The following is a 23,799-nucleotide window of genomic DNA, read 5'->3' as shown; positions in this document are numbered from 1 at the left end:
TGAAAACTCTTGAATTGCATTATCCAGTGATTCAGTTTTTAATAATCACTGTATTACAGTGAACATAATATCACACTAGATTAACCCAGAACAATATGGTTTTGCAATTGGTCAGCACTTTGATTTACTATAAATGAATTACATAGGAAATGCACTCTCTCTGCCGAGGGACTGGGTAGAGAAACTCTCGCGCAAAGTGTGACCAGCTTGACTAGCACACGAAACACTCGCGAGACGAGAAGCGAGAAGCGAGAAGCGGGAAGCGGTGAGATAATAAATAAATAAAACACTTTAATAGCTGACACAATTACTGGTAACCCAGTAGTTTACATTGTGGACTATATAAAAATATATATATATATTTAGTTAATAATATTTTCTGTTTGTTTTGTTTTTTTCCGCTCCCGCCACGAATACGCTCGTCTTCCTTCGTGCCGTCACTGTGGCTTTTATTGTTTGAAATCGTTGTTTATTGTTGTTCAAAAGAGCGTTGATCTTCATGCTTCTAAGGCATTATGGGATTGTCGGCGGCCATTTTCGATCGAGTCCCAACGATCTTACAACCGATTTTTATGCCATTTTTAGGATGAGTTTAAATTGATTTGTTTCTTAGCTGCATTTTTCTTTAGAGGTTTTTTATGTATATGATATTCCACGTGACATTTTAGCAGGATCCATCCACGAAATCCGTGTCATTGTTGGATTTGTGAAAGTTTCGCTGCAGCTGTGAAGATCGTCGAAAACGTTACCCAAAACTACACTAAAAACAGGTTTTTCACAGGAAAACGTTGGAAATAGCGAAAGATTGAAAAGGAGACTTACAGTGAGACAGTGGTTGCTGCGAGGAGGTTGTGAGTGGAAGAGTTTGAAGATTTGTCGTGCTGAGGAGAAAAAGATTTGTACGTGTAAAGCTAACTTTGCCTGGTTCGTCGGTCACCCACGTGTGAGATGAGTTCCGTCGCCGTTCAAGTGATGCCTTCCGTTACGAACTTTTCAAAAGATTCACTCATTGCAAACAAACTAGCTTCGGATCTTGATGCCAAGCTTGTGTCGTCCTCTAAAAAGGTTTTGTTACAAAGAATTGAGTTCAAACCCGCGTCCAAACCGGATCAACAATACGAAGACTTGAAGAAGAAATATGTTCCGTTGAATTCGCAGCACACGAACGGTTATCAGCGAAGGGAACCGTTGAGATCTCCTGATAGAGATTCAGATGACGAGTTACCTCCGCCGAAAGTTGTTTTATTTCGTAAGGAAAACGTACAGCTGAACTGGAAGCAGATCCGAAAAGTTGGGCCCGGTTTAAATAACATGGGAAACACTTGTTTTTTAAACTCGGTTCTTCAAGTTCTTACGTACACTCCGCCTCTGGTGAACTATCTGGCGTCGAAAGAGCACACTGAAAAATGTGAGTGTGATGCTGGTTTTTTGTTTTCTTTTCCATTCATCGTATCATACAATCCAGAATTATCATTTTAGACTTAATATTTACATAGAAGTGCTCAATTTAAAATGTTTACTCTTGCTTTGCATTGTTTTAATACAATCAAATAATCTAATTATTGGTCTTTACTGTTGATCTTTACATGAATTTACATTTGTAAGGTAGGGGTTAATTAGTCAATACAGTGCAAACATCTGCGTGTTTCCAGCAAAAAGAAAAAATTTCAGTCAGGCAGGCCTGTGCAAATGTTTGTTTATCAGGCTTTTTGCAGAGGGAGAAGCTACATCACGGGTGTAGATTGAGGGAGTATGGGGCTGGCTGCCTGGATGTTGTTTACACAAAGTAGATGTGTTAATGAACCGCTGTACATGGTTACCTTCATTGGCTTATAGCACGGTTAGGTCGGTTATTTCTTCTGTTTGCTTGCAGTTAGCATGGTTAGGTATGCTTGTGAATTTGTTTTAAACCAATCACATGGTACATTGAAATGTACCACGTGAGGACATTTTTCCTGTGTGACATCATGACGTTTTCCTATTACATGATGTTTTTTCACAACATGTTTATCTTCAAGAGGAAAACTTGTCACGCTTTTTGTCTGCCATAGAACTGTCAGCATAGCTGTTGTTTATCAGCTGAAGATAAAATGTGATCAGGACAAATTTGGAGCGGTTTTTCAAACGCATTTGACATGATAAGCTTTCCTCTTGAAGATAAACATGTTTTGAATGTTAGCAGTTTGTTAAAAAATTACAAAAAATGTCAGGTGTTCATGGTTTGAGTGTTCCCGCTGTTTATATCAAACTTCAGATCAGATACGCCCATAGGCTTGTGTTTGGGGAAAGGGTACTCTTTTTACATGCTCTTTTGCAGGACCTACACATACTGGTAATTCAAGTTCAGTCAATCATTCAGTCAGACTTTTAAGGAGAACCAATGAAACTTAATCCATGGATTGAGTTTAGGTGTCTTGATTGCTAAACCTTTGACTGACCGTAATGAATTCATTTTTTCTTGTGATAGGTCGTTCAGTGGGATTCTGTATGCTGTGTGAATTACAAAAACACATTGTGAGGAGTTTCAGTCATCACCAAGGAGAGGCCATCAAACCAATGGCCATCATTCAGAAACTTAAATGTAAGTTTTTCAGGTCATCTGTTTTGGCTTGTTTACTAAATTTTGGTCTGCAAGCCAGGTGTCCCTCACACAGTTGGGTGCATTGCTCAGCCTAAGCCAGTCGTCTTTTCAGAGAGAAGACTGAGACTATCAAAAGTTTGTTTTGTTAGTTATTTTAAACCGTCTACCATTTGCTTTCAATTGTTGAAGTTTAAAATAAAGAAAAAAATCAACTAGAAAGAATCTGGTTTGAAAGTCACCCCCACCACCAAACAAGGTATTGCGATTAACAATTCTTGAGAAATGATTGTCCGAATACACCAATCAGTGCCTGCATAGCGTTGTTTTCATTTTGCCTTAATGACGTCAATAAAAGACAATTTTGCGGCAATCAATCATCTCAATGCAGAAAGCAGTTTATTATTGGCATTTTTTTCATGCCAGTACCAATGAATTTTCCTGGGTTGAGAGAGCTACTGCCAGAATTGAGTGCATTGTATATTCTCAAGAATACAGCACTGTGACCCTGTTTAGTACTGAAATCTGCATTGTAAGTCAGTCGGGAGTCTAGTGAGCTAATTATTGGGACCTCCACAAAGCCAGTGTTTAACACAATAGCTGATACAAAACAATTTTCTTTCCTAGTCATTGCAAAACATTTAAGATTTGGGCATCAAGAGGATGCACATGAATTCTTGAGATACATGATTGATGGCATGCAGAAGAGCTGTCTGGCAGCTGATGGATACACAGAGAAGTGAGTGTAATAAATATAACAACAAATACTTGATTTGTACATAGTTACATTTATTATAAAACTCTTTTGGCTCAAAACTTGATATATAGAGGATATTCCTTGGCGGTGCGAAGATCTGTATGAACTTTATTTTCGAGTGGTAAAACATTGTTTTTAACATTAGGGCTCAAAAAAGGTGTCATGTGGTCATCCGGGGCAATTTTCTTTCCAGGCGAATAACTTTACATTCTCATTTGCCCAATGGGCAAGGGCTCAGATATGTCAATTAAATCAATAAAGAGCAAACTAAGCCTTGCCCAGGGTAAGCAAAATTTGGTAGGTACCTGCTCAAAGGGCAAACTGGAGTTCAAGTCTTTTTCAAGCCCTGAACTTGAGAAAATATAAAATTCATTTCTTCAAGCCACCTTGTAGTTTTATTTTCATTGTATGGACAAACTGATGTTGGCACAAAGAACAGTGAAAAAGGGTGAAATGACTTCATCAATATCTGCTCTAGTGAGGATATGGAAAATCTGCCACCAGGTCCTGGATGTTGTTTCATATGAATTTTATGACTAGTGTATTTTCCAGTATAAAAACACACGTCTGTATAATAAATGATGGTATTATCCCTGCTACTGTTAGCTGCATGTCCCCTCCCTAGTTAACAGTTTTGTATTATTGACATACAGGCTTGACAGAATGTCCAAACATACAACAATGGTGCATCAAGTGTTTGGAGGTTATTACAGAAGTCAGGGTAAGTTGAGAAGTTAAAGAATTTTGCTTAGTTTATTGAATGTCTTCCTGTGTTTTGCTGTTCAATATTGACGAGTTAAAGCTACTTTGCGGTCAAAGATTTTTGTACATTTTTCTTCCATGTCTACAGTTTTTTTTGCAAGTAGTCCTTTTCGTCTTTAGCTCTGCATGTGATTATCTTTTTGCTCCTTTCCATTTGTTCACAGTTCAATGTTTAAAGTGCAAGAACAATTCAAACACTTTTGATCCTCTTATGGACATTTTGCTGGACATCAAGGTAACTTTGAAAAAGTTAGATAAGGTGTTGGACACTTCTTTTTGCCCTATTCATATGCACGTCATCATCTCATTTTGTTTTACTATTGTATAATCTTCCAGTTAAGTAATTTCTTTTGTTTCTCCAGCATGTACCAACAGTAGAGAGAGCCCTGCAAAAATCAGTAAAAACAGAATTACTAGATGGAGAGAACCTTTACATGTGTCCAAGGTTTGATTTCAAACAAATTCTTTTGTCAGTAAATTTAATGTAACTGATTACATGTACCAGAACAGTGATTTCTGATCTTTTGACTTGAAATACCTGTTGTTAATTTGGTGGTCAAAGCCTGTTGTTAGCAGTCATTGTGAAATAGTCATTTTGTATTTGCTAGTGTGAAGCAACTGAAGTGCAACTCTTGGAAGTTAAAGGGGTTCAGTCATGGTTTGCACATATTGAAAAGTTTAGCCTCAATTTTTCAAATTTGTCATGTGTAATCCGTGTTAATCTTCTCCATCCTTAGCCATCCTTGTTCCTTTATGGTTTATCATTATCTCTTTGGTGTTTTTTTGTCTTATTAAACTGTTATTTTCAGGTTTCCTACCATTTAAAGGTAATTTTGTATGTGGCCAAAATGACTCAAAATACCGTGACTGAGCTCCTTTAATATCACTAAGGTCTTGATGGTGTCTTCATTTTCAGGTGCAAGAGAAAAGTTCCCGCTAACAAACAGTTCCTGATACACCGTGCACCAAACATTTTAACATTACAATTAAAAAGGTATGCAAGGAACATTTGTTTTTATTTTTGTGTTGATCTGTTTATGTTATGTCGATAAGATTTGCAACATGTGACTATTAACATTATCAGTTGTTATTTGTACTGATTGCCAATGGGACACTAAAAAAACTTGGTTATCACAGGTTTGATTACAATCAGAGTTTTGGAGGGAAGATAACGAAGCAAATTGAATATACAGAATATCTGAACTTGAGACCATACATGACATCACAGGTAAGATTGGCTCATAGAGAGTTTATTGATATCAAGACTTGACCTTGTGTAATATGGCTGGGTGTGTTTTTGAGTCAGTTTCAAGTCTTTTAGAGAAAATGACCTTGGTTGCATGATTGTATAATAGTGTCAGAATCCTGTAAATAAACCATGTAAATAAACCATGAGGAAAAAAGTGGCAGCGTTTGGCCATTTTTTCCTCGGGGTTTTCTTTCACATCATGCACAACGGATTAAGCTAAAGAGAGACTACTCATGGTCTAGCTTGCTGCTGGAATCAACTTTTAGGTTGGCATCTTTACATGAACATACATGTGTATATAATTAGTGCATGTTTTGACTCTAAATTGCTATTCTACAAGCTAAGCTCTAACTTAACTAACTTCAGCGTGTTTATCGTTATTAATTTGTAGGGTGCCCCTATCAAGTACCGTTTGTATGCAGTACTGGTTCATTCTGGCTACTCGTCCAACTCAGGTCATTATTACTGCTACGTCAGAGCTTCAAATGGCATATGGTATCTGATGAATGATTCCACTGTAAGTTGTGGTTCTATTATGCTCTCTAAAAGAAGAGTCTTTGTTTACAATATTTACCTCATTAGCATAATCGATACAGTTTCTGATGGTGCTAAAAAGAACATTAGTTCTGAATATTGACAGGGCACAGCACAACTAACTGTCCAAAGGAATTTGAGCCCAATGTATTGAATACTTTTTGTGCAAAGTGGGTTTAAAAACTCAAAATGTTGCAAAGAATGTGTGAGCTCTTTAGCGCTTTTGCCACCCAGAAATTTTGCAGTTTTTGAAAGCCAATTACTCCTCAAATATTACTGACACCCAAAGAGCCAAAATTTTCACCAATTGCTAAGTTTCACAAGCTCTTTAATTGTTTGTAGTCAATTTGTGTCAGGCGTGATGACTTCTCTGTGCAAAGTCATATGTTAATGAGGAAAAATGTACACAGTGATGTCAGCAAAGATTCGCCTATAAATTTATAGCTGAGTAGACATGATTTTCACTGGTAATCATCCATTTACTGCTGACTTGAGACAGATTTCTAATGGTCTCTTAGCTAGAATGTTCATCCACTATTCCTCAATACTGCACTGTAATATTATAATATTAAATTACTATTTTCACGAGAATTTTCCAACAAGTACATTTCTCACCAGGTTCGGCAGGTCACATTGAAAGCAGTACTCTCTCAGCAAGCTTATTTGTTGTTTTATACCAAACTTACTCCGGCACAGGAATTAAAGGTACGGTTTAAGGTTGCAATTTTTTGTCAAAGGAAATTGATTGTTGTTTATAAGGGAGTAAGCCGATTGTAAATCTCAAATCCAGGCCTATAATATTATTTCTGATGCTATTGCCATGATCGAATGAAGTGTTCAACTCTTTGGTTTCAGAAATTATTTTAATAGGTTTCAATGTTACCCACCCATTCAGCTCCTTTAACACTTCAAGTGCCATGGTGTTCAGCCTTCAACCTCTACTTACTTTTTAAATGTTTTGTGCAAAACTCTTGGCACCCCCATGGGAGTTTGAGACGATCAGCCCTTTACTGTCCCACCTCCTGCTTGAATTTTCTATAAATAGATCAAGAGTAATTACATGATTGTGATTGGCCTTATTGGTTAGTGCACTTTTCTCCGGATTGAGTGGTTCTGAGTTGAAGTGCAGGCCATGCTCATTGTGTGCGTGCTTAGTTAGGACTCTCGCACTGCACTCTTACAGTGCGTCTTACTACTTAGGAGTACAGCAAGGTGCTGGTGAGCGGCAGGAGGGGGTGGAGTATGTCATTCAGAGAGTGAAGCAATATTTCCAGTTCCTTCCTTCTATTTAAACTCAGATGAGCTTTGGGCTTTTGGGACACTCTGACCTGAATACAGACTGTTTTCATCTTTTAGTCACCCTCTTTGAACTCACCTAAATCCACACCACTGATGAAAACTCCTGGCACTCCAAAAGAACATCTACCAAAAGTCATCCAACCAAATGGTAAGTTCACCTGCACTGATTATATATGATGGTACAAAATATTTTAGGGAATTGGTCCATACATGTAATATCAGTGTGTCATCAACATTAAACGAACTCAGGACATGTTTCTGGAAAATTTTTCCTTCAGTCTCAAGAAATAGGGGAAAACCATTTCATAAAGTTTCATCTCAAAGATTTCTGTGGAGGGGTGGGGGGGGGGGGGAGGCATCCTGTCTACTGCTTTGTGTAAGACCTGTTTAAATTGGAATACTGCTGAAATCCCTTAACTTGCAGCCACAAGATAAGGAAGTTGTATAGGTGGTAGTAGACTTGCTGTTTTAATCTTTACTCTTTCTAGATCTTGGAACTCCTGTCAAATCTGGGATTCATTTTCATCGTAATCCGCCATCAACTTCTACTGTGACCAAACCATTGACAACACCAACAACAAACCCTGCCCAAACTGCACCCCTGGCTTCACAGTCCCAGAGATCCAAGTTCACTTTTACCATCTCAAACAAAGCTCTGAACAAGGGGAACAAACCAGATCTGAGCAAGACAAAACAGGACAGAAATAAACTTGGAGAGAAGGATGAGAATATTGGAATGCAAGCAAAGTTAAGTAGCTCCACAGACGTGAATGCTCCATCAGAGATCAAGTCTCCAATCGCTTCTTCTGACAAAAGGACAGACACTGTTACTCAGTCAGAGAGTTCGCAGTCTCCAGCAAAAATTGACGGTTCTTCAGTTAACGAAAAATGTCATTTTAGCCAGAAAGAGAAAACAAAGATGTCATCAGAGGAGAGCACTCCATCAAAGAAAGAAGAGAAGGGAAAAGTTATTTCATCTTCTAAGAAACCCCGTCCTCCACCTCTGTTTATTCCAAGAGCAGTGGTCCAAGGAAAAGGAACACCTCAATCTACACGTAAGTCACTTCAGTTACTAATTGCGCTCTTCAGATTTCATTGCCTTGCTGATGTGGGTATACAGGAATAAAGACAATAAAGAGGCCAAGTGCTGTTTAAATGTTCTGAACTTTGGATTGTTAACCAACCCCTCAAAATAATTGCAAAAAGGTGTCTATAACAAGACTGGAAAAGAATAATATTATATTCAATTAAGGTCATTCCTCACATTTGCATTGCACATCCTTACTGCGCATAATTTATGGCGTCATTAGCGTGCGCTTGTGCACGCGCATATTGAAAACATGACAGATTTGTCTTGATATTGAGCTCTGTCAGTTGAAAAATGGCTCTAGCTCACCAACGAGCATGGGTACCTCAATTTTTTTTCCAGTCGTTGTAATCAACTAATCATAAGCTTTGCTTGAGAAAAGACTGATCTAATTTCTATTTCTGAAAATTGAATAAATAAGAAAAATAGCAGATACACTGTGGTCTTTTCTATTTTGCAGTCGGTAACCACGTCAAGAAATTTGGTTCAAATTTTTAATCAAGGATTTAGCTTTCTGTCTGAATCAAACTTAAACGTTTATTTGTGGTCCGACACAATGTATTGACAGTAGTTTAATGCGTGTTCTTATGAGTCCGGGCTTACAAAGATGTTACAATTACTGGGAATGCGTTCTTATAATATGCATTAAATAATACAAAAATGGGGCATTTTCAATGCCTCACTGCTCCTTAATGAGCATGGGCACCCCCCTTTTTTATTTCAAAATTGAAGTTATCATATGACAAATATTCAGTGGGCAAAGTTTGAACAAAAATCTATTGTCACTTTTGTTTCAGAGGAATTACCTTAAAGGGAAACAGAAATTAAAAAAAAAGAATCCCAGGCTGTTAGATAGACAGAAAAGGCTTTTTCAAATGATAAATGGAACTTGTATGGATTAATTGTATAAAAATATTGTTATCTTATAGCAAGAGCAACAACACCGTGGAAAGTTACACCCAAAACAACCACAGAACCACTGTTTGGTCCCATGTCACCTCCTCGACCAGGTGTGGCACCACCCCAGCCGTCACCATCGTCAGCGCTGTCAGACGCCAGCAGCACCTCAAGTGTGATGGGCAAAACTGGTGAGTGGATGGTTACCGATAAGACAATCCTCACACCAGGTCCCAAGCTCCCAGAGCGACAGCATGCGGGATGGCAAGTGTCAAGGAAGCCTGAGACTGAAGCAGAAGAACTTGGTACTCCAAAGGGGGGAGGGGACACTGAGCTGAATGGGAAGGAGAGTGACAAGAAGAAAAAGAAGAAGAAACACAAGAAGGAGAAGAAAAAGAAGAGGAAGAAAGAAGAGGGCAAGAAAAAGTATGACCGGCTTAGTGAGTCAGATAAGGAGGAGGAGGAGGAAGAAAAACATAAAGAAAAACAGAAAAAACAGAAAAAGGACAAGAGTGAAGAAGACAACAGATCAGAAGAAAAATCAAAAAGTAAAAAACATAAGAGGAAACACAAAGGTAATAATGATGACGACAATAATGTAAACCCAAGCAAGAAGCCATGCTTGGTTTTATATGCCGACAGCAGCTCCAGCTCAAGCGATGAACATGCCTCAAACGGCAGAGAGTCTGAGAAATCAGGAAATGTTGACTCACATGGTCCTACAACTCAATCCAGAGGTGTGTATTTGCATTGACTTTGATAGTTTTTGGGGGTAACTGTCATAAATGATTAACCTTTTATTTCTGTGCAGTGTTGAACAGAGAGGTGATGAGAATTAAAGAAATCATCAACCAGGTGTATTACCTTGATGTACTAGCAAATTCTCAATACTAATGCTGATCATCTGGTGTTCAATAAAAGATGATAAGCCCTTATTGTGAGGCTTTTGAAGTATAAGTTCACTGACTGAATGCTAAAACTTCTTTTAATCTTGGTTACCACAGAACATTATGTTTTCGCGGTGTATCTCCTTGAGCATCACCAGCAATAATATATATATATCAATGGGTTATTGACCCAGCATAAAGTCAAAATGGCTGGATATTGGCCAGGTTTTTTGGCATGTTTGTTGATCAAGACCGAGGTGAAGGTCCATAAACACGCCAAAAAAGAAAGAGACCAATCCAGCCACCTTGACCGGACTAGCTTGGTCAATAAAGGTTTTAAAATATATGGAAAAAGGGCACTATTTTCTTGCGGGACACAGCGGGTAATCCCAAGCAAAAGAGATTGCACCATCTTGCCTGCTCATGGAGCTGGCCATAATTACAACAATGTTTGCTATTGCCTTTTCAGTGCCAATTATCCATGAGGATGAACCTAGAAAAAAGAACGCCGCACGCAGGGCAACATGGGATGGATCGCGTGATTCCTCAACTGTTACTCAGTTGCTGAGTGGCAGTAAAGGTCTCCATGGTTACGGAGGCTCAGGTGGGCTCGTAATTTCATTTGTTTCTTTGTTTTTCCCACAAAAATAGACAGTAGAAAGTTCTTATACAGATTGAATTAATGTGTGCAAATGTCATACCTTTCCAGATACAAAATTAAGTGAAACACAATCAGGCAGTCTCCCATTTTGAAATGAAATGTCTACTTTAAGGGTACACTTGTGGATTGAATGAAGTCTGGAATGAGGGTCTACAACTTTAACAATACAATGTATTGCCACAGGAAAGCAGCCACATAGCCCTCAACACACATTTCACTTTCTTCCCAGATTTCCTGCTTTATTATAACGCCACAATCCTAGTCAAAAGTTTAAACACAATTACCAAATTTATTTCTTTCCTTCCCCGCCTTTCCCAACCCCACTTGTCTCAATGTTCAGCTTTTTAATATATAATCCTCGAAGAACTCAATCAATATTGAATGATGGGAGCTTACGGGGGACTTACGAACACATTTCCTTGAAACATAGATAAAGTTGACTTGTGAAGTATCTCTGTTTTGATTTTTCTTTTAGTTAAGGTTCCGTTACTTTTTTGTATGATAAAGCCTTTAAGAAAATATCTTCCTGTCATCGATTTTTGCAAATAATAATTATAATTGTTAATTGCAATTGATAATTATTGCACCGCTCAGTGGCATCATGGGAAGGAGGTAAAAGCGTTGTGGACAGCAGCGGTGGCAGACCAGATAGAAAACGACAACGACGTGACTCGTGGGACGAGGATTACGATCGAGGAAAGGTAAAAACTTGTTAATTATGAAAACACTGAATGAGCGCTGGATACGATGAAAATCTTTGGAAGTGCACAAAGGTATTCGGGAGATCTTCTAGTCTAAAAATTTTCCTTCTTTTGTTTAACCACATCATTTGATTTCGCATTTCTAGCCATAAGTTCAGCTTTTCACTATCGTTGATTCTTGTTATTGAAAAATGTTAAATCCCGCCAGATCATCAGGTTTGGAATCGGCTGGTACTAGCACGATTTGGCACTAGCTACTTTCCGTTCAGTGCAGCATGGGCATTCATACCTCTATGTCTTTTTAATATTTGTTCTCACGTAGGAAAAGAAGGTTAAGAAAAATAAGGATATCAGAGAAAGACATTTCAATGGCAATCCTTTCCAGCGAGAGCACGAAAGACGAAGTACAAAACAGGTATGACTAGCTTGGCTTCCAGTTTCTCTGCCATGAAGAAAATCCCCAATAGTTGGTCAAATTATTTGCTACCTTCCTTAGACCTAGCGAGAGTCAGAACAGGTTCCTTCTCCCACCACCGCCCTGAAATATTTTGTTCTGTGGATGCAGGTCCTGTTCATTCATAATCAGCCTATAGACACTGTTTTGGTGGGATCCCTGTAGTCAGGTTTGGAACTTATAATAATGTGGTGGTATTTTGTTTTTCAGGGTTTCAAAGAACGTTTACCGCGGCAGCTCTCCAAAAGTCACCATTCACATCACGGTCACTTCAGCAAATCACATTCGTCTCGGAAATACCGCAGATTATCCAGTTGAAGAACAACGGCGCACGTTATACCGGAAATTTGTAGTGTAGAAATAAGAACCGACAAGAATCAAGAAGATTACTAAGAAGATTCTCGATGTACGTTAGAACTCCCAACACCAATGTAAAGAAAAAAGTTTGATAATCATTAAGGAGAATTGATACTATGTCTAAATCTTTGAAAATGAGTACGCTTCCCACGTATCCAAATTGTTTTAACCGCAGAGAGGGTGAAGTGGTTATTATAAATCTTTCTCTTAATGAGATTGCCACACATTGTGTAGAGTGGTTTTCACTTGATTGTCGTAAATAATTTTGCATTATAACGTTACACGATTGGCTTAAAAAAACTTGCGCCAATTTTTCATTCAATCAGGAGTAATTTAACCAAAACCGATCGTGACGCGGTCGCACACGTTTTCCCGCGCTTTGCGTCAGCTACACGTATTTAATTGGAGTTTTGATTGGTTCAATTTATTGTCTGTGTCCTTTGTGATTGGCCAGAGTGATTACTTTGGCTTTGGTTGTACGACACTCAACTGAAAATTGCTCTGTGTTATCATTATTATAGTTAATTTACTATCTATCCAAACTTAACTTTTTAAGACTTGCTTTTCAAACAGTTGGTTTGTAAACTCGTCAAACGAAGTAACTTACGAATGCCTTAATATGTTACATATGCTTTTAATAATTTTTGAACCTTTTCAGGGCAATATTTATAATTTCACGCAAATTTCTTTTAGAAACATACAGGACCATGTCAAATTTGCTCGTATAAAGGTCCGTGTGTGGCCGAGAGAAAACTAGGTAGTGAAATGTTTCTCTGTATTTCGTTGTGTATTTATCATGTTAAGGAAGCACAGCAGTTATTTGTTTTAACTTCTTGAAATTTGTGAAATGGATTGGAACTGAAGTTTTATGACAGGAGATACTGGGTGCTTACCATTTGTCAGAATAAACCGGTTGGGATGACCGTTGAATAATGGTAAGGGTTTTTCCAAAATCAGCAAACCAACCGAACGAGATGGCGCTTACCATGTGCAATTCGATTTCTCGTAATTGTTTTCGGCTGATGAGAGACTGGAAACTGGAAAATTTAGCAAATGGTAAGGAAATTTCCACCGTTCCGTTCCGAACGGAGAAAGAAGACTACCCCTGGAGGTAGTCTACAATTTCGGAACAGATTTTCCCGAAAATTACTGTTCCATTTGACTTTCAACCGAAATTTCCGGATTTTTTTGCTAAATGGTAAGCACCCACTTAGTAATATAATTATGGAAAAATGGCTCGAGTATTTGAAAAGAAATAACTTGAGCGGAAAACGCAGGCGTTTTTCTTAAATTGAGAGGAACTGAAGGTTCAAGTGAAAGAAAATTTTTCTTTCTTTTTTTTTCTTTTCTTTTTTTTTTTTTTGTAAATATCAACTTTGGGGTTCACAAACGAAAATCCCGTAGCGAGATGCGGGACCTTTTTGACACCGTCGGGGACCGGTATCCAGTGTGTCCTGACGGGCAACTCTCACAATCTAAAGGGTGCGTTTGCCCTTGTAAGGGAAAAATGTTATAGAATGTAGATTTTGGGCTGCTATCCACCTCTAGTGTCTGCTAAAACAATTAGAACACTTCCCCAAGTCTTTTTGGGCGATAGTCAATGGAAATCTCGGCTTCTTAGTCTAATTGTATACTGCCCGGTGCACTTGTATTAAAAATCCTACGATCACATTTGTTCCTGTATAAAGATGGCATCATTAATGAACGTTCCAATTACTTTTGAAGACAGTGTTCAATTTCTATAGACTTACTTTACCGGCAAGTTAGCTTGCTATTGCAACAGAAGACAACGTCGGCTGGTCGCGCGAGAAATGACTTCCGTAGTTTCCGCGTTTTCGCTCCGGGGAGGGGCGGGTCAACCCTTGGGTAGCATTGTTTTTGTTTGTTGGTCTGAAATTGGGCATGCTTTAGATAAATCTATGAATTTTGGGGAATTTGAAGCCCTTCTGAAATGTTTACGCAATGAAAGACTTGCTAGACGTCTGTAATAGGGAACCGATTTGTGGGTTACATCTAAAATAGGGTAGAAAATCATCTACAACCAGGACTACCACAACCTAAAGGACCGAAAAAAAAATATTCAGGCCCCAGAATTTTGCCCAACGCCCCCCCCCCCCCCCCTTTCCACCTCTTCTCCCCTCACAAAAAAAAAGTTCCCACGCTCGCGCGTTCGCCGCTCTCTTGATTTAGCACGTCGCGAAAGCCTATCGGGGGTGGGGGAAGGAAGATAGCGTGACTAGCCCAAAATGGTCGGCAAGAGCAAAAAAAATATAAAACGACCCGCTTGAGGGTTTAGTCGCAAGACTGCTTTCTTGTTTTTCATCTGTATTCATTTTACTGAGGTTCGATTGCATATTTGATTTATTCCAATGTTTATTTATTTCTGTGTTTTATTCAATTTTTGCCATATATTCCGATCTATTCCCCCGTGGGTTAATTCAATTTTCAGCGACAAACTTCCTTCCGGTACAATATCACACGAACCGATCATCTGTCTCCATCTCAAAGTCCACATAAAAACCAGTTTCACAACAGGTACAACAGGCTGATTGACGTCAATCATGTGAGCACTGATTGGCCGTCTTAGAATAGTTCTTGCCGTTGATTGGTTGAGTACACGTATGTTTCTAAATATGGTGCGGTATTGCATCAGCCAAGGGTTCAAGACACGCGGCACGTACACTTTACAATAAATTTCATCATCCATCGAGAAAATGGCGGAGTGAAATATTTGCGGCCAAAGCTCCTCGTGCAATTTTATTGCACCCTTTACAACCATGGAGTAAGTACATCATATATCGCTTGAAGCTTACAATGATCGAAAAATTGCTTTCACAAAGATCTTAGTGTGTTCTGAACGTAGAAAAACTCGCTGAAACCCCAGAAAGAACAGTAGTTCGAGAACACGCTGTTCGTGTTGATCACCTTAAGTTACTACAACAGCCGAGTGTTAAAAAATTTTAGCTTTGAAGATGAATAAACTAAGCTGGAAGGCCGTTTTAGTAATATACAGACAGTGTATGGCTTTAATTTCGCTTTAAATCGGCCCTGTGAACGTTTCCATCTCTATGAATCGAAGTGTATAAAAATACAAAGCGTGGTTTTAGTATTGAACTAATGGCGGTCTTCGATTTACGTTTCAGTTCTCAACGACGCGCCCAAGCTCTCTCTCATACATCGATTATAGATGGCCAGAACTTATCACAAATCCAAAATGGAAGACATCTCGTTATTTTCGACATCCGCAGTGTTAGAAGAGCTCGAGCTCTTCGACCCTCTTCCCGCCATAGGAGAAGACGGGTTCTTAGATGAGTATGACGTGTACAGTTTTATGGAAGACGCTTGTGTGAAACCTCCTCCTAGCTTGCTAGCTGAAGATCTTCTGCAAGAATTTGAAATCGATGGTAAGGATCATTTTCTGAAGACTTTTTCCGTCAATCACGCAAATGTATTTACGTAGATCATGTCTGTTTCCTTGAGTGCTGAAGCTTATCTCTTCCTTTCGAGCTAACACAATAAGAGGGTTTCTTACATCCCCTCCCCCCTCCCACGCGCACAACAAAGTCGTGAACAAATTATCAGGAATTTCGTCAGCGGACAGTCATGGTTGCATCATACCCTTGCATCAGCTAAATTTACTTAAATCAAGAATAGTTTCTTTCCCGATTTTTGTGATTGCAAATGTCTATAGTTGCGGAGATGGTTTCTGTTGAAAGTGCAAACCAAGGTTTGACAAAATGTACAATGTTCTCTAATTTCAGCTGGCAATGGCCTGTTGGATGCTGACTGGATGACAGAAAAACTGGAATTCAGCAACACGGAGCCAGTGGCTTTCCAAGAGACTGACACATGTGTAAATCTTGGTGGAGTGGATTTGACAACCTTGGAAGTGGTCACTGCTGTAACAAGTGAGCCTGAGAACACCACCGATACCTCAGAAAGCACGATTCCAGTAACAACAGATCAGTCTGCAGACAACATTTTTGCAAATGTTGATGAAATACTCAAGAGACTCTGTGCAGATAAGAAGATACTCCTCATTGAAGAGCAACCTAGTAGCCCCACATCCCCGTTACAGAGTGTCCCTGATGTTGAGATGAACTCTCCAACTGCACTCCTTTCCCCAAAGTCAGATGTGAGTGATGAAAGCACTTCACTGGCCTGTTCAGAAGGGGAGAGTTTCTCTTGTCCTTCATCACCAGAAACGCCTGTCAGGAAAAGTGATGCGACACCCCTTCCAACAGTTACAACTCGGCCAAGGCCAACATACTTTGCGCCATACTCAAAGGAAAAGCCTGCTAAGGTTAAAAGTCCATTACAAAAGAAGAGGAAGCGTGAGCAAAACAAAGATGCTGCTACTCGTTATCGGGTTAAGAAACGCGAGGAACAGGAGCTTGTCCAAAAAGAACTTACTGGGTTGGAAAAAGATAATGTTGACCTGAAGGAGCAAGTTATGTCTTTGTCTAAGGAAATTGAGTACTTGAAAAACCTGATGCTTGAAGTTTATAAAACCAAGCTACAAAAACAGTGTTTGCTTGCTTCATAAGATTAAGTAAAAGTCATTTTTGTGTAAATAAAGTTAAAAAAGCTAACATTTTTGCTAGTTCCAAGTGATATGCAGTTTTCCAAGCTTCCCAGTTTTTGTTTTGATATAATTTCTCAATATTTTAAAGCTGTTTTACAGCATGATTTGTATATTAAAGGATTTTAGACATGAACTAGTCTGGCTTTTTTTGTTGAGTGAGCTTTTAAGGTATGGAAAGTGACTGTATAACTTTAGCAATTCAATATGATCCAGTCAGGGAAAATTGACATTAAAAGAAAAATCAGGGAAAATTCAAATAATTAACACAGCTGATTTAACACCATTGAAGAAGAAATTTGCTGAAAACTTATCTGGCTTGATGAATGAGTGGAGGCATGAGTCTGCTTCTCTGGCGTATCTGTCATGTACTAACATGGTCAGAACTTCCTTTTTATTGGGGAATTTTGAAAAGTTCTCTCTGTGCAACCTTGTTTCATGGGTTGATAAACTGGCTGGGAGGGAACTCTAAAGAATCCAAGCACATTGGTGTTCAGTTAGAGATCAACAGTCTGCACAGCTGATTCTCTTACTTGAAGTGGCATGAACCAGAGATTCCCAATAGGCCCTTTGCAGGATCCGGTCACATGGTACTAAATTAATTACGCTGGGACGCAAGTTACACAGTGGGACTTCCAAAACAAAGGAAAGTTGGGCTGGACTGGTACGAGTTCTTTTGTTTTTTGAAGTCCCACTACGTAACTCGCGTCCCAGCTTAATTAATTCCGTACCATGTGACCGGATCCTGCAAAGGGCCTATTATGGTAATTCCTCTGAAATAAAACTGATAATAGATTTTTGTTCAAACTTTGTCCACGGAATATTTATCACATGATAACTTCAATTTTGAAATAAAATAGGAGGTGCCCATGCTCATTAAGGAGCAGTGAGGCATTGAAAATGCCCCATTTTGGCATTATTTAATGCTTATTATAAGAACACATTCCCAGTAATTGTAACATCTTCGTGAGCCCGGACTCATAAGAACACGCATTAAACTACTGTCCATACATTGTGTCGGACACAAATAAACGTTTTAAGTTTGATTCAGACAAAGCTAAATCCTTGGTTAAAAATTTGAACCAAATTTCTTGACGTGGTTACCGACTGCCAAATAGAAAAGACCACCGAAATTAGATCAGTCTTTTCTCACGCAAAGCTTATGATTAGTTGATTACAATGAGTGGAAAAAAATCGGGGTGCCCGTGCTCGTTGGTGAGCTAGAGCCATTTTTCAACTGACAGAGCTCAATATCAAGGCAATTCCGTCATGTTTTCAATGTGCGCTTGCACGAGCGCGCGCTAATGACGCCATAAATTATGCGCAGTAAGGACGCGCAATACAAATGTGAGGAATGACCTTAAGTCAAATCCCTTGAACCTTTAGTCACATGACTTCGTTACACATGAACAATGATAATTGTTTCCAGCCTCTTTACAGTCAAACCAAGTGAAGCTTGGTGCGTTCCTTTGGGGTGATCTGGATCAGTGATCGAAGATCACTCGGATCAGTTCATCAGAGGAACCCATAAATCCGTGACCAGAGTGGATTCATCGGTTCCCTTGATACACCATGATCTCAGTGATCTTGAATCACTGACCCTGATCCAGATCACCCCAAAGGAACGCACCCTTACGGGCGGATTTAAGGAGGGGGGGCGGGATTGGGCGACTAGCCACCCCCCATCTCGGAGAAGCAAAACATGAACAAAATTGGAAAAGATTGTGAATATTATGGTAAACGTTCAGGACAGGTACCTTACTGTAAATTCTACTTTGTGGCATTGCTAGTTCCAGGTCTTATGGAAATTGCAATATTTTCGGGGCATCCACTATCGATTCTGCAGCCCCAAGGTACCAGCAACCCCCCTCCCCCCTTCCCCCTTGACAAATCCTGGATCTCATGAATTGATAATTTGAATATCGAACCCGCAAGTCCGAGATCAAGAATGCAATAATGAATTGATCATTTGAACATCGAATTCGCTTTTCGTTTCAAGAATTCAATAATAAATTGATTATTTCATTGATTATTCGCCCGGTATTAAAAGTATATGTATGTATGTAATATTGAACCCGTTAGCCGTATTCTTGGAACGAATACTCAGTCAATTTTCAAATAATCGATTTACTATTGCATTCTTGAAATGCCTAGCGGTTCAATATTCAAATAATCAATTCATTTTGTTGTCTTGAGGGGTACGCTTCAGTTGGTTTGATTGCAATACAGTTTCATTCTGCGCAGTCCGTTTGAAATGGCGTCGAACAAACATGAAGTTATCGCGATTACAGGGGTTTCTGCAGGCTTAGGCCTTGCTATGGTGAAATGGTACGCATCCAGAGGCCATACAGTGTTAGGATGTGCAAGATCGGCCCAAAAGATAAGTCAGCTGAACGACGAATACTGTAAAGGAAACAAACCCAAGCAGTTTTCTGTTGTTGATATTATGAACGAGGCGGAGGTGAAACGTTGGTCTGAAGAGGTTATTCCAAGCTTTGGAGCGCCGACTTTTCTCCTGAACAATGCTTCTGTAATTAACAATAATGCCAATCTCTGGCAAATTTCTGCAGAAGAGTTTAACGATGTTATTGATATCAACATCAAAGGTACAACAAATGTGATTCGCCATTTTGTCCCCGAGATGATCAAAGCAGGGAAAGGCGTGGTTGTCAATTTTTCTTCTGGTTGGGGAAGGAGCGTAGCGGTGAATGAGGCTCCTTATTGTGCCTCCAAGTGGGCCATCGAGGGCCTCTCCAAAGCAATGGCCCTAGAGCTACCTGAACCGTTGACCTGTGTTCCATTAAGTCCTGGAATTGTCGACACGCCTATGTTAAAGATCTGCTTTGGAGAACAACGTGCGTCACTACACTATTCACCAGAAGAATGGGCCGAGACTGCTTGTCCATTCATTCTCTCCATAGACCATTCTCAGAATGGAAGTAGCCTCACAACTCCTTGATCGCAATGTAGACTCGATGACATTATTTTAAGACACTGACTTCAGTTATAGTTGACATAGTTTGTGAAGGGTCAATTTTTGTGGTAACTGACGTCATTGCTGGCACAAATTTTTAAGATATTTTTCGGATGTATTTGGTATTTGTTCATTTTGGCATTCATTTGACATTTATTCAAGCGACATTTATTCGTATTTTATTAACTCTGTATTTCATTTATTCAGGAATTTCCCTTGCCATCGATATAACTAATTATGGGTCGTCGGTTTGCTCTTAGAAGAAGATTTTCCTATTTTTATTATTTTGGGTTCGTTTTGGGAAACTGAATACATTAAGGGTATTTATTACATCTTGGTATTGGGTAAACAACTGTCAATGGATCATTTCAGGGACTTTTCATGAGAATTATCAAAGGGTTAATAAACCACCAGGAAAAAGAAAATGTTCTTTTACGAAAAGTTCTCTGCTAATTGACTCAATCAAACGATAAAAGAAAAAGAAACGTCGAAAAGATGCTGATAGCTTTTGAAGGAAACTATATGCGGATTATTTCCTTTCAGATAATAAATAAGTATTCTTAAAAACTAGACCATTGGATAATGTACTTCAAGAGTTTTCATTGGCTTAACCATCATAGTATATGAGCCATTGTACCGTGCTCTTCCGTGCTCTACAAATAGAGTAAGTGTACAAGTAATTTTTGGGGGCATTTTTATTTTAGCTTTCAATATTTTAGGGGAGTTTATAATAAAACAAAAATTATTCCACGCGCGCTTGTTGGATATGAGATGACTGATGTAACGCAATCGCCAACAGCATAATGTCACGTATTTATCGTATTCAACGTTAAGTGGTATTCAACTGGCTGGTATGGAATTGTCTAAAGAATCGTAATTGCCCTAATGTTAAGGAAGTGGGCAACTGTTGGCCATCTGCTTCACAGCATGAGCCAAAGATGCCCAGATTTGTTCTGTAGCAGTGGCACTGCCAAAAAAGACCTCCTTTTCAAAAAACAATAATTCGTTGAACGTCTTAAACCGCTTTCCCCGCCTAATGTCAGCTTCGTTGCCTGACGCCTGGGTAACGAGGAAGATCTTGCAAGAACGTTCAACTCAGTTTATTAAATAGGCCATTTCTAGGTTACCTTGTGCCTCTGTTTCAAAACGAGTCTTTGGGCAATAAATGAGTTTGATTTGCATGAAGAGGCAAAAGCAACTCGGAAGTGGCCCATTGAAATACCAGTTTCAACCCGAGTAATCAGTCTAAAAATGGCGTCGAACGAACACGAAGTTATCGCAATTAAAGGGGTTTCTGCAGGATTAGGCCTTGCTATGGTGAAATGGTACTCATGCAGAGGCCACACAGTGTTAGGATGTGCAAGATCGGCTCAGAAGATAAGTCAGTTGAACGACGAATACTGTAAAGGAAACAAACCCAAGCAGTTGTTGATGTTGTTGATGTTGTGAACGAGGCGGATGTGTAACGTTGGTCAGAAGAAATTACTCCTAACTTTGGAGCGCCGACTTTTCTCCTGAACAATGCTTCTGTCATCAATAATAATGCGTATCTCTGGCAAATTTCTGCAGAGGAGTTCAACAATGTTATTGATATCAACATCAAAGGTGTCACAACTGTGATTCGCCATTTTGTCCCCGAGATGATCAAAGCAGGGAAAGGCGTGGTTATCAATTTTTCTTCTGGTTGGGGAAGAACTGCCGCGGTAAATGAAGCTCCTTATTGTGCCTCTAAGTGGGCCATCGAGGGCCTTTCCAAAGCAATGGCCCTAGAGCTACCTGACCCATTGACCTGTGTTCCATTAAATCCTGGACTTATCAACACGGCCATGTTACAGATCTGCGATGGCAAAGAAGTTGCATCGCTGGAGAGATCACCAGAAGGTCAGAATGGGCCGAGACTGCTTGTCCATTTATTCTTTCCATAGACCGTTTCAGAATGGAAGTAGCCTCGCAACTCCGTAGTTACACTAACTACAAAGCAGCTTGTCCGTATACGAGGTCTTGTGACATACTATATTACTGAAATATTTGAGTGATTGATTATTACTCTCTGTCGTAAAACGTAAACTAGCTTAAACTAATAACTATGCCTACCAGCATAGGTACCTACCTCGGTAAAACACATGTCCTTCCCTGAAAGATGGTGAGTAATATCGGAGTACTGTAACGAACTGAAGGAGAAACTCATACCCTAACAGGAGTCGATTACACATAGTATACGAGATGTTACCCTGGGGGGGGGGGGGAGCACTCCCATATATAAAGGACGAGGGTGCTCATTGTATCTTTCAGGTGTTAAAAAAGCAGTTTTGGTAGCTCTTTGGGTGTTCAGCTTCAAAAGGTCCACAGCAGGAGCTTTTACAGTACCTTTTAGACCTTTTAAGAGTATTCAATCGAAAAAAATGACAGGAGATATTTAACAACCGACTTTACGAGTAGAATGTATTAAAAGCAATCATGTCTATGAAAATGGTTAGAGTAGTTGCCTCTTTGGGGTGAAAAAAATTTCAAGCCACGTCCACAAAACAGGATATCGGTACCTCTTGGTGGTTCTTTTTTGAAATTTCCCACGAGAACCCTCGTTCTTTTTTATATGGGAGCCCCTTGCCTGGGGATGTGATGTTACTTCCTACCGGCCTATCCCTAACCTCCACACCCTAAAAAACGTCTGCTTGGGAGGGTAGGGAGACAAGCCTATCCCCACCCCACAAAAATAAAATGGTCAAGCTGAGTGCCAGTGGAGGTCACGCGATCGCTTTCTTAGGAATTCATCATGGCGGACGTATCCTCCGGGTTTAACCCTGTCGTTGTTAACAGTGTTACATACATTGGGACTCTTGCAGTGTTCCTTGTAGTTATGAAGGTCCCTAAGATATTCATAGAGCATTTTCCTGCTACAGGCTGTCTCCTCGTATCGAATGATACCAAGTTTGCAAAAAATCAAGATTTGGAATATCTTTTCGTCGGACTCTGGTCGTTGCATTTTCTCCGTCGAACGATAGAAGTCCTTTGGGTCCATGATTACCGAAGGAAAATGTCTTGTGTAGAAAGCATAGGAGCGCCTATTTATTATTGGTTCTTTGCGTTCTGGAACGGAGTTGCGCTGCGACACGACAATGGATACAAACAAACATTTCTTGCTCTCACTGTGGCTGGCTCAGTCATTTTCCTGATCGGTGAGGTTGGAAATTGCCTCTGCCATCTCAAACTACGTGCATTTCGGAAGGAAAAACGAGCAGGCTTGCTGTCCCCGAACTCAAAGCACGTTCTACCGCATGGATTCCTCTTCGACTGCATCTCTTGCCCGCATTATTCGTGCGAAATTTTATCATGGCTGGGTTTTTTCTTGGCATCTTGGACTCTCCCGGCAGCCCTGTTTCTACTTGCAACAATGATCACTCTTGTTGTTTACGCACATAAGAAACACAAGGCATATCGACAGGAGTTTGATGGACTGGCCGGGAGGGAATTGTATCCTAGCAATCGAAAAGTCCTAATTCCTTTTGTGTTTTGAGAACAAGTCAGTACGCCGTGTAAACCATACATCTTTACGTTCTCACGTATCGATCAAAGAGATATGAAGTTACCCCCCCCCCCCCCGCCCTGCTCTACCCACCAGGTGTGTACATTTATGAGTGTACCCGGGGGAAGAAGATTTCCAAATTACAAATCGTTTCTTTTTCCAATGCAAATACTAACCTTCAGGGCTGCTGATTAGAATGAAATGTTTCAGTGATGTAGGAGTAAAGAGGACATTTTTTTTTCGCTCGTTATTACAGTCATATTATATATTTTTTTTGTTTTACTTTTCATATCACTTGTAGTTATAGTTTTGAAATGTTATAAACAAAATTGGCAGTAATATCTGCATATGATCCGTGATATCGTAAAATTTCAAAGTAACTTCTTGGATCATTTCCAGTAATGTCAAATATAGTAAATAGCATGTTATATTTTTGATGCCCTCATTAAAAATCATTTACTACTTTTCACTCAGGACTTTTGCAGGAGGCAAAACAA

The 23,799-nt window shown here is 39.5% G+C and overlaps 4 protein-coding genes and 1 pseudogene across 4 annotated transcripts; all 5 read left to right on the top strand.

Annotated features, from left to right (window-relative positions):
• The first annotated feature begins 685 nt into the window (after positions 1 to 685).
• On the top strand, positions 686 to 12,535 carry LOC145491574 (uncharacterized). The gene is made up of 17 exons (XM_081470814.1): positions 686 to 1,408; positions 2,468 to 2,581; positions 3,206 to 3,317; positions 3,989 to 4,056; positions 4,262 to 4,332; positions 4,460 to 4,542; positions 5,014 to 5,091; positions 5,235 to 5,325; positions 5,738 to 5,863; positions 6,499 to 6,585; positions 7,237 to 7,327; positions 7,668 to 8,234; positions 9,196 to 9,900; positions 10,520 to 10,654; positions 11,306 to 11,412; positions 11,735 to 11,827; positions 12,077 to 12,535. The coding sequence occupies exons 1-17, from the start codon at positions 949 to 951 to the stop codon at positions 12,182 to 12,184; spliced, it is 3,096 nt and encodes a 1,031-aa protein (XP_081326940.1). The 5' UTR covers positions 686 to 948; the 3' UTR covers positions 12,185 to 12,535.
• A 2,353-nt stretch (positions 12,536 to 14,888) lies between these two features.
• On the top strand, positions 14,889 to 16,941 carry LOC145491575 (uncharacterized). Its single transcript, XM_081470816.1, has 3 exons — positions 14,889 to 15,005; positions 15,367 to 15,627; positions 15,985 to 16,941. Exons 2-3 carry the CDS (start codon positions 15,411 to 15,413, stop codon positions 16,767 to 16,769), a joined length of 1,002 nt encoding a protein of 333 aa, XP_081326942.1. The 5' UTR covers positions 14,889 to 15,005; positions 15,367 to 15,410; the 3' UTR covers positions 16,770 to 16,941.
• Positions 16,942 to 18,164: 1,223 nt separating this feature from the next.
• Positions 18,165 to 20,932, top strand: LOC145491576 (uncharacterized). The gene has a single exon (XM_081470817.1). The coding sequence runs from the start codon at positions 19,060 to 19,062 to the stop codon at positions 19,762 to 19,764; it is 705 nt and encodes a 234-aa protein (XP_081326943.1). The 5' UTR covers positions 18,165 to 19,059; the 3' UTR covers positions 19,765 to 20,932.
• Positions 20,933 to 20,983: 51 nt separating this feature from the next.
• On the top strand, positions 20,984 to 22,010 carry LOC145489946 (uncharacterized; annotated as a pseudogene).
• An 8-nt stretch (positions 22,011 to 22,018) lies between these two features.
• LOC145489944 (very-long-chain enoyl-CoA reductase-like) lies at positions 22,019 to 23,649 on the top strand. The gene has a single exon (XM_081469036.1). The coding sequence runs from the start codon at positions 22,553 to 22,555 to the stop codon at positions 23,291 to 23,293; it is 741 nt and encodes a 246-aa protein (XP_081325162.1). The 5' UTR covers positions 22,019 to 22,552; the 3' UTR covers positions 23,294 to 23,649.
• The last annotated feature ends 150 nt before the right edge of the window (positions 23,650 to 23,799 follow it).

The sequence above is a fragment of the Orbicella franksi genome, chromosome 6, assembly GCF_964199315.1.
Source record: "Orbicella franksi chromosome 6, jaOrbFran1.1, whole genome shotgun sequence".
NCBI classification, from domain to species: Eukaryota; Metazoa; Cnidaria; class Anthozoa; order Scleractinia; family Merulinidae; genus Orbicella; species Orbicella franksi.
This window is presented reverse-complemented; position numbering and strand designations above follow the sequence as displayed.

Bases quoted from the DNA above. Each gene is read 5' to 3' on its own strand.
- LOC145491575 (XM_081470816.1), top strand. From the start codon at position 15,411: ATGGCCAGAACTTATCACAAATCCAAAATGGAAGACATCTCGTTATTT. The intron at 15,628-15,984 runs GTAAGGATCATT...CTCTAATTTCAG, and splicing joins GCAAGAATTTGAAATCGATG to CTGGCAATGGCCTGTTGGAT.
- LOC145491574 (XM_081470814.1), top strand. From the start codon at position 949: ATGAGTTCCGTCGCCGTTCAAGTGATGCCTTCCGTTACGAACTTTTCA. The intron at 8,235-9,195 runs GTAAGTCACTTC...GTTATCTTATAG, and splicing joins AGGAACACCTCAATCTACAC to CAAGAGCAACAACACCGTGG. The intron at 10,655-11,305 runs GTGGGCTCGTAA...TGCACCGCTCAG, and splicing joins CCATGGTTACGGAGGCTCAG to TGGCATCATGGGAAGGAGGT.
- LOC145491576 (XM_081470817.1), top strand. From the start codon at position 19,060: ATGGCGTCGAACAAACATGAAGTTATCGCGATTACAGGGGTTTCTGCA.
- LOC145489944 (XM_081469036.1), top strand. From the start codon at position 22,553: ATGGCGGACGTATCCTCCGGGTTTAACCCTGTCGTTGTTAACAGTGTT.